Below are 15,937 nucleotides of genomic sequence, written 5' to 3' on the forward strand. Positions count from 1 at the left end.
TGAGCACGGGATTAATGAGGTGATAAGACGATGGGCTCCTTGACACGCAGAGATATAACTCAGGTATGGGCTCAGGACTTAAAATACATGGGATACACCCCACAGACTGGACACAAGGAGACAGTACAGATGACCAGTTGCAGTGTTTCCCCTACAATTTTATTCAGCAGCTGGTGTGGTCAAACATTTTTTTTTGAATCTGTCCTTTTAGACAAAATGTTGCTGTTTAAAAGCAAATGTTCTGTTCTACACATTTTGCCATGGGCGGAGAAAAGTACAGTTTTAAAGCAGGTTTCCTGCAATTCTACACATTTTGTCATGGGGCTGAGAGAAGAAATTGCAGTTTCAAAGCTAATTTCCTGTAATGCGACATTTTGCCATTGCTTATGCCGTGTTCTTATGCTATCGGAGTGACTTAAAAACACAACAACAAAATCCATGGCCCATGGAATTTTAGATTCTCCCTGACTGTAGTTTATTTTGGTGATCAAATATGATATTATTTACAAACATATTGATCCATTATCTTCTCTACATACTGCCTATCCTGGTTTCAGTCATTTAAGTTTACACTGACAGCAATTTAACATGCCGAAAATTGTAAAAAAAAATAATATATATACATTTTATGAGAGTAGAAAGTGTGTATCATACAGTATCATTTGCAGTGGCCGTCTGCTGCTGCTTAATAAATATAGGGTAATCACTGCATTTGCTATGGGAAACTAGGTAGTGATACCATAGAGATTCAGCTGTTGAGTACAACTTGGCTACTAGATTATTGATTGGATTGATTTTAATTTTAAAAAAGGACAGGTTGCACGATATATTTCCAAAAATCTAACAGCGTAGATGGAATATATTCCATTTAAACGCTCTTTATGCAAAAGTTTATGAACAACAAATATTACACACTTCTATTTACAGTCGTGGCCAAAAGTTGAGAACGACACAAATATTCATTTCCAGAAAGTTTGCTGCTTCAGTGTCTTTAGATATTTTTGTCAGATGTTACTATGGAATACTGAAGTATAATTACAAGCATTTCATAAGTGTCAAAGGCTTTTATTGGCAATTACATGAAGTTGATGCAAAGAGTCAATATTTGCAGTGGTGACCCTTCTTTATCAAGACCTCTGCAATCCACCCTGGCATGCTGTTAATTAACTTCTGGGCCACATCCTGACTGATGGCAGCCCATTCTTGCATAATCAATGCTTGGAGTTTCTCAGAATTTGTGGGTTTGTGTTTGTCCACCCGCCTCTTGAGGATTGACCACTAGTTCTCAATGGGATTAAGGTCTGGGGAGTTTCCTGGCCATGGACCAAAAATATGGATGTTTTGTTCCCCGAGCCACTTAGTTATCACTTTTGCCTTATGGCAAGGTGCTCCATCATGCTGGAAAAAGCATTGTTCGTCACCAAACTGTTCCTGGATGGTTGGGAGAAGTTGCTCTCGGAGGATGTGTTGGTACCATTCTTTATTCATGGCTTAGGCAAAATTGTGAGTGAGCCCACTCCCTTGGCTGAGAAGCAAACCCACACATGAATGGTATCAGGATGCTTTACTGTTGGCATGACACAGCACTGATGGTAGCGCTCAACTTGTCTTCTCCGGACAAGCTTTTAACCGGATGCCCCAAACAATCGGAAAGGGGATTCAGAGAAAATGACTTTACCCCAATCCTCAGCAGTCCAATCCCTGTACCTTTTGCAGAATATCAGTCTGTCCCTGATGTTTTTCCTGGAGAGAAGTGCCTTCTTTGCTGCCCTTCTTGACACCAGGCCATCCTCCAAAAGTCTTCGCCTCACTGTGCGTGCAGATGCACTCACACCTGCCTGCTGCCATTCCTGAGCAAGCTCTGTACTGGTGGTGCCCCGATCCCGCAGCTGAATCAACTTTAGGAGAAGGTCCTGGCGCTTGCTGGACTTTCTTGGGCGCCCTGAAGCCTTCTTCACAACAATTGAACCGCTCTCCTTGACGTTCTTGATGAGCCGATAAATGGTTGATTTAGGTGCAATCTTACTGGCAGCAATATCCTTGCCTGTGAAGCCCTTTTTGTGCAAAGCAATGATGACTGCACGTGTTTAATTGCAGGTAACCATGATTGACAGAGGAAGAACAATGATTCCAAGCAGCACCCTTCTTTTGAAGCTTCCAGTCTGTTATTCAAACTCAATCAGCATGACAGAGTGATCTCCAGCCTTGTCCTCATCAACACTCACACCTGTGTTAACGACAGAATCACTGACATGATATCAGCTGGTCCTTTTGTGGCAGGGCTGAAATGCAGTGGATATGTTTTTGGGGGATTCAGTTCATTTGCATGGCAAAGAGGGACTTTGCAATTAATTGCAATTCATCTTTTCACTCTTCATAACATTCTGGAGTATATGCAAATTGCCATCATACAAACTGAGGCAGCAGACTTAGTGAAAATTAATATTTGTGTCATTCAAAACTTTTGGCCACGACTGTACATTGCGGCTTTGACGTCAAGAGAAGAAAGGCCTGGTGGTGGCGGCAGTACACTGTTCACCGCCATGCATGTTTGGTCGAAATGCGAGAAGAAAGTTGTACCACTTCAGGCAGACTGGGAATGGGAATCCCTGGCCATTCAGTCATAGTTGGAGCTCACAGGGCCTCCTGTGTTACTACAGAACCTGGTTAGATTCCAGGCTGTGTCGCAGCCGGCCGCGACCGGGAGACCCATGAGGCGGCGCACAATTGGCCCAGCGTCGTCCGAGTTAGTGGAGGGTTGGGCCACCCGGGATGTCCCATTGCGCTCTTGCGACCCCTGTGGCGGCGCATGCACGCTGACACGGTCGCCAGTTGTATGGTTTTTCCTCCGACACAATGATGCGGCTGGCTTCCGGGTTAAGCGGACATTGTGTCAAGAAGCAGTGCGGCTTGACGGGGGTCGTGTTTCGGATGACGCACGGCTCTCGACCTTCGCCTTTCCCAAGTCCGTACGGGAGTTGCAGCGATGGCAAAAGACTAACTACCAATTGGATACCACGAAATCGTGGAGAGAAAAAATATATATAAATGTTTGGCCTCAAACGATTATGACGGCTTCCAATAGTGGAAGAGTGGATTCCCCATGAAGCTGTAGGCTCCAAGTCCACTGACACCAATGGTGTTACAGCACCACGGGGTGGCTTCAGTGATGGAGCTGAATCGGTTAAGTAGGTACTGAAGTGCCCAAAGAGTTGTCATGTTACTACTAGATGATAAAAAAGGACTTGGCACTTGATCATGCAAAATTAACTGGCCCACTAACACGGATCCAGCATGGTGTTTGCTGATAGAAAGCTAGCTACATCAGAATATTGCACGTTTTGCAGAAAATAATGGTCAAATACCAATCGGATCAATGTCATTGTTCATGTCTTTATTTTTGCTGAACTGCCTGGTCATTATTGGCCGATATAACATGCAGGATATCATGGAAGGCAATGTTTGTGTCAGTAATTATCCCTGGATTTACTACTGCTAGTAGTAGCACTCAGTTTGGCATGTGGCTAGATTTGGCTACCATCGGCAAACTACAGAGTTTTAGCCAGTTTGGTTATAGACGTTTAATGTCTACTATGATGGTAAAGGTTTATCTTGATTTTCTGTAACAGTACAATAAACACTGATGTGCTGAACTGCTAATAAGTGATGTGTTTCCAGGCTGCTAGTGGTTATTAGCTAGTAGGGGGTAAGCCAACAGGGGTGGGAAAGGGTCTATGCTAAAAGCCTGCGCGCTGTGTAAGATTTTTTTCCCCCGATACAGAATAATGAAATTAGAGGATATGGTCAGATGATAAATTTATATTTATTTTTGCAAAAACAATAGGACTCGTTCTTTACCGTCTTATGTGGACAGTGGTTTGCGTCACCCCTGCTTGCGTATTGCTCCTCTTTACGTCACTTTTCCAAACTATTTTCCGACGTGACTTCGGTCAAATTCACATAAAATATACGTTTTTCCCAAAATACAATTGTCAGGTGATATGTCACATTGGGACTTTTAGTTTGAAGGATTAAACAAATTAGAATGTTTAACAGCAACCTAATCCTGCAATCTTCCCTTTAAAGGTGTTTTGAAACAGAGTTTTAGATGAGGTTAAGGAGAGTTAAGTATGTAACAGGTCATCCAGGTGGGAGCTAGAGAATAATCAATAGCACTGTAAATTGAGATCACAGTATAGTGATGCATGATCAGGCCGAGCACTTCGGGACATCATCTGAGAGATTAAATGGATTGTGTATCGATTCAAGCCCCTTCAATCCCAGGACTGACTTTCCAATGAACCCGGAGACAGTCTTGTCCAGTTGGATAGTCAGTTGAACATTTAACAGTCAGTTGGACAGTGGAGACTCACCCAGTGGCTGGCGATAATCTCTCCACAGTAGTTCATGAGTGTTATGGCGTCCAGCTCCTCAGCAGTCTGGTAGAACCGGATACAGTTCCTCACATTCACAGATGACATCACCCCTTTCTCACACCTGTTCCAAGAGAACAAAAGCAATGTTTGAGAACACTGATGTCAATTGGAAATATTGGACAATGCATTTATAGCTGCCCTAGAAGGAAAAACACAAAGAGCACATGTGCCCTTAGGCAGTAAACCACCAGTAACACCATTTGGCTTTAGAACAACTTCCAACCCCCAGAGTGTGTGCACGTGTGAATGAGATGACAGTCGGTAACAGATCAGTGACTAAGCAGAATTAATGCTCTCAAACACAGCCAATGTCTTTCAGCCCCTGCCTACCTCTCTCGGAGCAGCTGCAGCTGGAAGCGGTTGGCCAGCTTCATCAGGTCGATGAGGAAGGCATCGTTCTCACTGAGCTCCAGATCGTCTGTGTAGGCCCAGCGCAACATCGCCATGGCAACCTCCGGCTTGGCATCTGGAACACCCAGCATGGGAGAAACGGTGTTAACTACCCAGAGTGGAATGAAAGATAACGTCACTGAACTAAAGCTACACTATAAATGAACTGCTTTTAATGCAGTTGTTGGAAGGAACAGTTTGTGGTGCATTTTTCCAAAACTGTGAACACAATGGACTCGAGGGTGGAGACTTCGTTTTTGCGCAGCAAGTTCATGGCGTAGCAACCGAAATGAATGCGAGATTTTACTTCTGGGTTTACTGAGATTACATTCTGGGTTATAGTGACGTGAGTGTGACAGAAGTGAGGGTAGCTCACCAGACAGGTCCAGTTTGGAGGTTGAGGCCAGGTTAGCCAGGCTCCAGGCATCACTGCGAGCAGCCAGGACAAACTTGTGAGCGTTGAGCGTCGTCTCTCCAACCATCACCTTCAGATCACTACAAACGTGAAAACAACCACAACATAAGTGATAAAGAATATATGTTCATAGCTAGCTTAAGTATTGCATAATTTCTCAGGATTTCTGTAGATAGCTGTGAATCAGAAAATCTAAAACCGGCTTGGTATAATCGATGCGATTTTGAACAATGATATCACATCATGTGCAATTATTTTCTTGTTTTTGGCTTTCCACCTCAAGAAAACAAAGGAGCATTGATAAACGCAGGTCCTCTTACCGGGTGTTACCATGGCAGTATGTCGCTGCATACATCACAAACTACATGCCCCCAGACACACCTCCCCTCACCTGTACTGTTCCTGCTGGTAGAGCTCGGCCACGATCTCCAGCAGGCGGCTGATGAAGGTGTCTTCTGACCCGGCTACGGAGGCCTTGGTGGAGCCCTGGACAGAGGCCCGAGCAGCCAGCACGGCACAGCGCCTCTCTGTGTCAGCCAGCTTCTGCTGCATCTTCACATACTCCTGCCTCAGCAGGGCTAGGTGCTTCTGCAGCTTGGCCACCTCCTCTGTCACAGAGAGAGTAAAGAGATAAAGGAGGGGAAGAGAATAAGAAAGCTGCTTAAAAGCAAGGTTGCATTGAGCACATTCTGTCTCACAATGCTTTGTGTTGTTTAATAACCAGTTAAGGAAATTAAGACAAATAGGAATTGTTGTACAACCAAACAGCACATAAAAAAAAACAGTCTCATTAGCTAGGTTTCCATCCAATTGGCAACAGATTTTCATGAGAATATTCTAAATCTGCATAAAGAAAATATGCACATTTTCCCACAAGTGGTATGTCTCCAACAAACGGACTTGTTGAGGATAAAAATCAGTGTGTGATGACATAGTGTACACAAAATGTACTTTTTCGCTTAAGTGTTCATGTACTGAATAAAAATCTAATGTTGAAAGGGTTTCCATCACATTTTTTAACTCTACCGATAGTTGTCACAAACTGTTGCGTTAAATAGCAGTGTGCATACTCTGGTACTTGCATGTGCGCTCTAGCTAACAGCTTGCAGATACAGTGTGGGTAGACTCCACAGGTAGGTTAGCCGACATAATGAAATTATGGAGAATATTTGTATTTGTCAAACGGCAGTCAAGCGTCGATCATCAAGTTACCAGAATAAGACCCTCAACATTTATTTGAAAGGAGCATCAAGTTAATACCGTGCACTTTCGCCACCATGTGAAGTTCATCATCACTTATTTCATCTGTAGCCCAATAATTCGATGTGATGGTTATTATGTAAATATTTGTGCATAAAAGGAGTTTCCGTCACCATTTCTCCCATAATACATTTTACAGACACAAAAATATATCCCACCATGTCAAACGAACAAATTATCTGTCGGCATTTATAAAACTTGTACCAAAACTTCCTGTTTCCATCATAGCGGTTGTGATTTATTTTATTTATATGGTATGACATTACTCACATAAAAACTGGATGGATACGTGGTTATTTTCTCTTGCCAAAGTATCCCTAATTGAGGTTGTATTGTTTAAAGAAGACCTAGTATTTTGCAAGGCAGCTTCCTGTCTGGATATAGGCTATGGATGTTTCACATTAGGGTTTAGTACACGTCTGAGCCCACTCAGCCCAGAATTGCACTTAACTTCCCTCTCCCATTTCCTTCCCCTTTCTCCCTAAATTTAAGTGGAGACAGAATGCTGAGGCGGCACATAACTTTGCTCTCCCTCGGGTCAGAGTGTAAGGCTAACACTAGCTTGCTGGCTATAGTCATGGATAAGGCGGTACCAACTGATCAACGACCACAGGAAAGGTTCACTGATGTAAAAGTAAGATAGGCTGATGTAAAAGTAAGATAGCCACAATCTAAATGCATGCTTTACCCCAGTGCCACTCATACCTGTCACACTTCATTCATAATATTCCTTTCATTTTGAAAAGAGAGGATGCATGTTTTAAGCTTGTTACCTTCAACTCAGCACTTACGGGCATCATTAGAATAAACTTTATAGGGACAATAAAACTACAGCCTTATCCAACTGTACGCATCACTTGGGACTACAAGTGAGTGACAAGCTTATGAAATCTAACGTTTGCTAGTAAAAAATTATTGGCTGGCTTAGCATGACAAAAGGGAAATACTTAAAATCAATCCATGCAAGTTTTAGGCAGCACAAACACTAACTTAGCTGAGTTTACTCAACTCCACGACGTGCTAGAGCTACACAAACACCTGCTGGTGTAGCGTTATAATTGTCACAGAGTAGTTAGTTAGCATGTACTGTAGGCATACTGTATATGCACTCTTCGAGGAGGCTGCCACACAGTTGAATGAGCAAAAAAATAAATAAACTGGCGGTAGTCACATTATTCAAAACATTTTCACTGTAACGTTACTGACAGCGCTGTGTCAAATCGGGTAAATTTGTTGCCGAATCGAGTTACATTTATCTTCAGTCGAGATTAATTGCCATCTATCCCACAAACTCATACAATCTAGGCAGCTATACTTTTAGCTCACTAGCTACAATAAAAGGAAAAGCGTTCAATAATGTAACACCAAATTGAGCAACTCAAGTTAGGTAGCCAACTAGCTAACGTTAGCTACATTTTAACGTTATTCTCGACATGAATTGACTCTTTGTGGGGGTCGAGTTGTACAGTTAGTTTTAACTACAATATCGACAAAAAAACTAACGTAAGAAGTGTATAATCACTTCCCTTAGCCTTATGCGTTAGAAAATTCGGCTTTCTTTAGATATACCAATCCAGTTAATTGTGTTCAAACACCCCGCGAATTACTAGCTTCACAAGTATTGCTGGCAAGATGCTATCTCCGCCCAAACCACACCATCAACACCAGACCACCTTACCAGCTAGCTAGGGTTTCCACTAGATAGCACAGGCACTAAGTTAATATTGGCTATATCGTAACAATTCATGAAAAATAAACGTAGCTTTTTGGTCTTAATTTAAGGTTATGGTTAGCAGTGTGGTTAAGGTTACATTTCAAATAGCATGTTAAGAAGATACATTGTACAAATGGGCGGGGTGTACGACTTTGTGGCTGTAGTAACTAGTTACGACCACTAGCTAGCTGCAAATTTAAATTAGCCGCTAAATGCACTAGAAAAATAGACAGTCGTTTATTTTTTTAAACAGTGCAAATCCCCATTAAATCAAATATCGTATAGTCATTCAGCTATTCCTGTAATAGATTTAATCCGCATCTAGCTAGCTAATAAGGAAGGGCGTAAAAATACATATACCTTCCGCCATGTTGGTTCTGTTGCTTTTGGTTTGCTAGCGTTTTCTTCTTCTTTGGTATAATTGCGATCGCAACAGGAATATGTGAATTCCGCCACCTATACTGTGCGGGTGGATATTAAAGATCGGAAAGTTGGAGGGGAGGGTAAATTCTAGCTCAATACCTTCTTCATAAAATATATATTGGAAGAAATTAACAGTGAGTTGCATACACCGCCACCTACTGTAGTGGACTGTGAGGCCGGTTACTTCCTCCCTATTCATCCATTTACAGTTGAAGTCTGAAGTTTACATACACGTTAGACAAATACATTTAAACTCAGTTTTTCACAATTCTTGACATTTAATCCTAGTAAAAATTCCCTGTCTTAGGTCAGTTAGGATCACCACTTTATTTTAAGAATGTGAAATGTCCGAGTAATAGTAGAGAATTGATTTATTTCAGATTTTATTTATTTCATTACATTCCCAATGAGTCAGAAGTTTACATACACTCAATTAGTATTTGGTAGCATTGCCTTTAAATTGTTTAACTTGGGTCAAACATTTCAGGAAGCCTTCCACAAGCTTCCCACAATAAGTTGGGTGAATTTTGGCCCATTCCTCCTGACAGAGCTGGTGTAACTGAGTCAGGTTGTAGGCTTCGTTGCTCGCACATGCTTCTTCAGTTCTGCCCAAAAATGTTCTATAGGCTTGAGGACAGGGCTTTGTGATGACCACTCCAATACCTTGACTTTGTTGTCCTTAAGCCATTTTGCAACAACTTTGGAAGTATGCTTGGGGTCATTGTCTATTTGGAAGACCCATTTGCGACCAAGCTTTAACTTCCTGACTGATGTCTTGAGATGTTGCTTCAATATATCCACATAATTTTCTTTCCTCATGATGCAATCTATTTTGTGAAGTGCACCAGTCCCTCCTGCAGCAAAGCACCCCCACAACATGATGCTGCCACCCCCATGCCTCACAGTTGGGATGGTGTTCTTCAGCTTACAAGCATCCCCCTTTTTCCTCCAAACATAACAATGGTCATTATGGCCAAACAGCTCTATTTTTGTTTCATCAGACCAGAGGACATTTCTCCAAAAAGTACAATCTTTGTCCCTATGTGCAGTTGCAAACCGTAGTCTGACTTTTTTATGGCAGTTTTGGAGCAGTGGCTTCTTCCTTGCTGAGCGGCCTTTTAGGTTATGACGATATAGGACTCGTTTTACTGTGGATAGAGATACTTTTGCACATGTTTCCTCCAGCATCTTCACAAGGTCCTTTGCTGTTGTTCTGGGATTGATTTGCACTTTTCGCACAACAGTACGTTCATCTCTAGGAGACAGAACACGTCTCCTTCCTGAGCGGTATGACAGCTGCGTGGTCCCATGGTGTTTATACTTGCGTACTATTGTTTGTACAGATGACTTGTGGAGGTCTACAATTCATTTTCTGAGGTCTTTGCTGATTTCTTTTTATTTTCCAATGATGTCAAGCAAAGAGGCACTGAGTTTGAAGGTATGCCTTACAATACATCCACAGGTACACCTCCAATTGACTCCAATGATGTCACTTAGCCTACCAGAAGCTTCTAAAGCCATGACATCATTTTCTGGAATTTTCTAAGCTGTTTAAAGGCACAGTCAACTTAGTGTATGTAAACTTCTGACCCACTGGAATTGTCATACAGTGAATTATAAGTGAAATAATCTGTCTGTAAACAATTGTTGGAAAAATTACTTGTATCATGCACAAAGTAGATGTCCTAACCGACTTGCGAAAACTATAGTTTGTTAACAAGAAATTTGTGGAGTGGTTGAAAAACGAGTTTTAATGACTCCAACCTAAGTGTATGTAAACTTCCCGACTTCAACTGTATACAGTTAACACACACAACCTCCACTGGTACTACACAATCATTTGTCTCATGCCCTCCTGCACACTTCTCACATGTATGAATCTCCCTTCTACAAACTGCTGCAACATGACCATAAGCTTGGCACCTAAAACACTGTAATGGGTTTGGGACAATAGCTCTCAAGGCACATCCTAACTTAACTCAACTGGCACATACTAACTCAACTTTGCCGGGTAAAGACTGCATACAAAAATCAGCAAAACAGACAATGTCTTCTCTTTTTCACCACGATCTCTACCAGGTTTACGTCGCAGCAAACTGGGGACGTCACAGACACCGGGAATCTTCCATTTCAATTGCTCCTCCTCAACACGTAATGCCATTCCAGTTATCACTCCTTTCAACGGCGCCCTGCTCCGGAGAGCAAAGCAAGTAACAGGACTTGTCCCTAGGCGCTTGGTATGAATCGCCCACTCCCTCTGGATGGTACAACCACAAAAAATCATCATGAGTTCACTTCGAGTTACTTTCACCAACTCAACAGTCCCCAACCTCTTCTCCATCATACCTGACACCACATATGGATCCTCCAGACTGCAAGGATCCATTCTCTCCAAAAGTCTCACTCCCACTTGGCCAGAATCATCGTTGTCATCATCAGGATGATACTCAATCTCGGCGGTCTTCACAGCACCTGCCACCAGGTAATTCATCCTTACTCTTGTCAGGTTTAGTGGTAGATGTTGCTTGTTTGCACCTTTTGCTTTTATGTTTTCCTGCCATGCTGGATTCCTTTCGTTCGACTTCCTCTTCCCACCAATCCTCACTCTCGTCAGGTGTAGTGGTAGATGTTACCTTCTTCCATCTTTTAATTTTCTGTTTTCCTGCCATGCTCAAAATACTTTCATTGACCTCCACGCTCTGCCATTGCATGCAGTCTCTTTTCCCCTCTGTTCATCATTTACCTCATCGACACAGCTAAATTCCCTCTCTCAACAGCCTTCCAATGACCTAAAAAGTAAAGTACCCACATGGAGATAGAGGACTCATCTTTGTATCTCTGCCATTATAGCGTCTGTGACAACATGTGCAGATTCATTTTGAAGAAGTCCATTTTCTTTTACACGATTTGGCTGATCCCTTCTGATGACCCGGTTGGACACCAACCGGGTCAACAGGAGCAATCAGCCAATGAAGTTTGAAGTCCCACCCAGTTGACTACATTAACATGGTGGAAACCCTCAATGGCGCTGCCAATGCTAATATGGCCTTTTTGCCAGTAGAGGCATCAATCATTCTCCATGAGTACCCCTTCTTGCGGCACATAGAACAGGGTGGGGTCAGCTGTGGGCGGGGTCGTAGCCTGCGGGGTGATACATCAGCACCAACATGGGACTGACTAGCTAGTTAGCTGGCTAACATTATAGGTTTACGGAGTCTAACAATAAAAATCATTGTTTTCTAATACATTTTTAGGTTAGTAATTTATGTTGCCTGTAAATCATTGTTATGCATGTTTATGGGGATATAACATTCACTTTTTTTCACAAGTAGAAGATTTTCGTTTACTCTGTTGCTATGGTAACCGGCAGCTGTCGTACTCGTGTGCGTTTGTGGGTTCACCTTCAAAATAAAAGTCCCTAATTGACAGTGATGTAGACGGATACAAATAGTGGAATCATGCCATATTTGGACTAGATAATGCTAAACAAGATTGCAATGTATGGAGAACCAAATCTGCAATAATTAGAAATAAATGAATAAATGCACACATAAATAGATAAATAAATGGATGGATGAATGCACACATAAATAGATAAATAACTATTTCAATAATTAATCCCACTTTCTTTCATTTTATTCATTTATGTTATTTCTTAATTTATTTATGTATTTATTCCTCCAATATGATAAGGCGGTGTCAAACAAATATGTGTGGGTGGTATCTAACACACCATTGGTTGATCAATGCCACATAGCGCGTTGATCGATTGCATTTGCCTGGGCTTCGTTCAGTTTGACAGAACGGTATTCAACGTTTAAATGCTATGTTTCACATAAGCACCCCCCCAAAGGCGGGGGAAATGACAGCGAGTAGTGCGGACGAAATGGAGTAAATGGAAAATGGGTTGTCATGGGACAGAGAGAAAAAACGTACAGCTAATATCCTGCAATTCTACACATTTTGACTTATGCCATGAAAAACTATATCTGAGTGAGAGTGATTAACAAAATCAATGGGGGCCCCCAGGAGGTCAGGGACCCTGGGCACATGTACTGTGTGCCCAGTCGGTATTCGGCGATGATTATTACAAGTTTAGATTGCTGGCAAGACTAGTCTCAAAATTTGTACATTTTGAGTAACTGCATACGTGGAATGTCTGAAAGTGGGTGTTGCGAAATAAGAGGATCAACATAAGTAGGTGTATGGAAACAGGTAATTGGGCAGATTGGTTGCCACTCGAGACCGTTTTGCGTGGCTGCTCACTGCTTCCTTGTAGCATTTTATCTAAGCTGGTTAAGAGAACTAACGTGGCAGGTTAGGAGAACTAACTCATCAGGTTAGGATCATTAACATGGCAGGTTGCTCTTTTGCGCCTAGCTGGGTCACCAGCTGTTAAAGTGAATATAAAAAAATCTCACCTATTCGCATTTGCACACAAAATAACCCAAAGCTAGTTTTAGTTTCTCATTGTCTTCCTAGGGTTACCTCGGTGGAAGCCAACAATCTTTTACAGTTGGACGGTTGACCACTGAAAGCCCTGACGCCCTACACTTCAGTGAAGCACAATAGACAAAGGATATTAAGCTTTGGTTGACATTTGAGAAAGCAAGAAATGGTAGTTATAAAAATGTGCCTCTTCAATTTACCTCTCGAAATGACTTTAGGACCAACGACTGTCCGAGCCCCCCAGGAGGTATTCTATCCATCAGAACCAATGAGTTCGGATCAGTCTGATTGTCTGTGCTCCGAGTCAGAGGGAGACCATCTTGAGGTAGGCTATACCTTCCAAAAGTGTTGAAAAGTTCTTATCTCCCATTTATAACACTGCACTAATCCATCACATTTTCTCACAGTAAAGTGTAACCTGTGTGTTTGCTTGTTAAAGTCTCTGTCTACTGCCCTGTTCCCTTTAACTCTGCTCCTGTTCTCCAGGATCTAGGGGTTCTGCCCAACACCCAGAAATGGATCCACCTGATGTCCTACATTACCAACCACCCTCCAACTTTTCATTACATCATCTATAGCTACTGTTGTCATGATCTGAAAAAAAATGTTTTTGCTCTATCATACTGGGCACATACTATCATACTGGTCACATAACTTGTGAGATACACAGATTAACTCAGAACAAAGAGAGCAGCAGTGCCTGGACTTTTCAGTCTCCCTCTTCAAGTCCCCCTTCCAAGACTGGCTGCCTGTTGAGAACAAGTGACAGGCAGAACCTCCCACCCACACAGCAACCACCTTCTATATTCCACACACCAGAATTCAGTATTTTAGTCTATGATTGCCATGTGTGTACAAAAAATCTGTGAAAATAAATTAATGACACAACTGTACCAAAAAATATAAACATTTATGTATTAAAACCTTAAATATTCGGTGTTCAGTATTGTAAGAGGTATGGTGTCCTATGATGGTATTTATTTGTTCCACATTATTCATTGTTGTATCCTAGGATCTACAATAGATACACACATATATATATATATATATATTCAAGGGTGTATTAATGAGCTATGCGATAGAAAAAAAAAAGATTCATAATAGAGGACTTCTGAAATTATATTATTTCAGTGTAGATAAGGGCAGGTTAAAATAAAAACATGAGTCAGACAAGCCAGTGTATGAATCAAATGGATTTGCCTATGAATGGAGTGGAAATTAGCTGACTTCGTGATCCGTAAGGTAATTCGCTTTAATGTGTCAAGCAGATTACACGTTTTCTTTGTCATTTCCGAAACATAGCAACTTTTAAGACATGGATTTCATGTTGTAATGTTAACAAGGTACCAAAAAGTAGTTAGAATTCATGTTTTCATTTTATTAGCAAGACTATTAGCAAGCTTGTTTCAACAACAAAATTGTCGCGGAAATTAGCCTTGTTTGCATAGCGATGATGAAAATTACATCCTTTAGGCTGTAATATCATCTAAAATTCAAATCATTATGTCATCACACCGTTGCTATAACAACAGACGCGAATAGTTTATCAAATCCGATTGTCACGTAGAGGGACATTATTTGGCATGACAGCCAGGGGCCCAAAGCGACCACTGATGTTGCTTAGGCCTGGAGCACTGTTTGACTGCAATGCATTGTGAAATACACAGAAGCTGCCTAATCTTCATTGACTGTGTGTGAAAATACAAGTGGTTATCAACATAGAGGGGTTGATATTGAATGGATGGACAAAGATACAGTATTTTTTTCTTAAAGACTCAAAAACGAAAATATTAATACTTTACCCTGAATATTGTTTCAGATCAGTTCCACTTGTTCAGAGTTACAGAAATACACGCATTAGGAGTTTAGCTATAGTACAAGTCAAACACTTGGACACACCTACTCATTCCAGGATTATTATTTGTACTATTTTCTATATTGTAGAATAAGTGAAGACAACTATGAAATAACACTTATGGAATCATGTAGTAACCAAAAAAGTGTTTTAGGAATCAAAATAGATTATAGATTCTTCAAAGTAGCCACCCTTTGCCTTGACAGCTTTGCACACTTGGCATTCTCTCAACCAGCTTCAGGAGGAATGCTTTTTCCAACAGTCTTAAAGGAGTTCCATTGAATGAGTAGGTGTCCAAACTTTTGACTGGTACATGTTATAAATGATCTTCATAATAATACGTGGTTGGTTGCAGAGGGTGAGACATTTGTCCTTGCCTAGTCTAGACTGGAGCCTGTTCTTGGCACAGCTCCCTGAAACCCATCCAAAAATAGACAAATCTGCTCTCCAAAGATCTCTGCCTGGCCAATTGTTCATGTGGGACAGGGATAATTGCGAGACAACTCGGAAACTCAGTTAAAATTAACATACTTTTTTTTAAACGTATAGCTTCCTATTGGTTGATTCTGAAACTGAATACATTTTTCTATGAGTTCCCAAGTCAGAAATTTCAGAGTATTCTTGAACGCGGCATAAGTCTGTGGCAATCAAAACACCAACACCTCACTTGGTGTAATGTTGTTACATGGCTTTCTTCTGAATATAGGGCACTACTGTGCACAGAATACACTTGACCCATATAATATTCTCACCTTTGTGCCAAATGACAGTATCCTATCACTAACACTTGTTAAATTTAGCGTAATGTGTTGCATGACAAGTACATGATATGTTTCACCTAGGGGTCAGACACCACATGATAAAAGGCAGGGAGCTTTGGTCAGGACCAGGTAATGACATGCTAGGAAAGAAGATAATGTGTGTATCAATCATGCCTGATTGTATGACAAAACACTGCAGATAAGAATTTCATTAAAAGAAAAAACACCAGCAAA

At 41.4% G+C, this 15,937-nt stretch overlaps 1 protein-coding gene across 3 annotated transcripts in view; it reads right to left on the reverse strand.

The window, feature by feature from the left end:
- The window catches only part of LOC139583004 (rabankyrin-5-like), a 45,807-nt gene extending 37,102 nt beyond the window's left edge, over positions 1-8,705 (reverse strand). For 2 of the 3 annotated variants that reach the window (XM_071413631.1, XM_071413614.1), the window contains exons 1-5: positions 8,576-8,704; positions 5,633-5,849; positions 5,203-5,321; positions 4,767-4,902; positions 4,374-4,497 (exon numbers count right to left, since the gene is read on the reverse strand). In XM_071413631.1, coding sequence (XP_071269732.1) covers positions 4,374-4,497; positions 4,767-4,902; positions 5,203-5,321; positions 5,633-5,849; positions 8,576-8,585 — 606 coding nt within the window. In that variant the 5' untranslated portion in view covers positions 8,586-8,704. Of the gene's footprint in view, positions 1-4,373; positions 4,498-4,766; positions 4,903-5,202; positions 5,322-5,632; positions 5,850-8,575 lie in introns of all 3 variants that reach the window. The other variant, XM_071413621.1, reaches the window with a different exon arrangement.
- Positions 8,706-15,937: the final 7,232 nt, after the last annotated feature.

This window comes from Salvelinus alpinus, chromosome 1, assembly GCF_045679555.1.
Source record: "Salvelinus alpinus chromosome 1, SLU_Salpinus.1, whole genome shotgun sequence".
Classification (NCBI taxonomy): domain Eukaryota; kingdom Metazoa; phylum Chordata; class Actinopteri; order Salmoniformes; family Salmonidae; genus Salvelinus; species Salvelinus alpinus.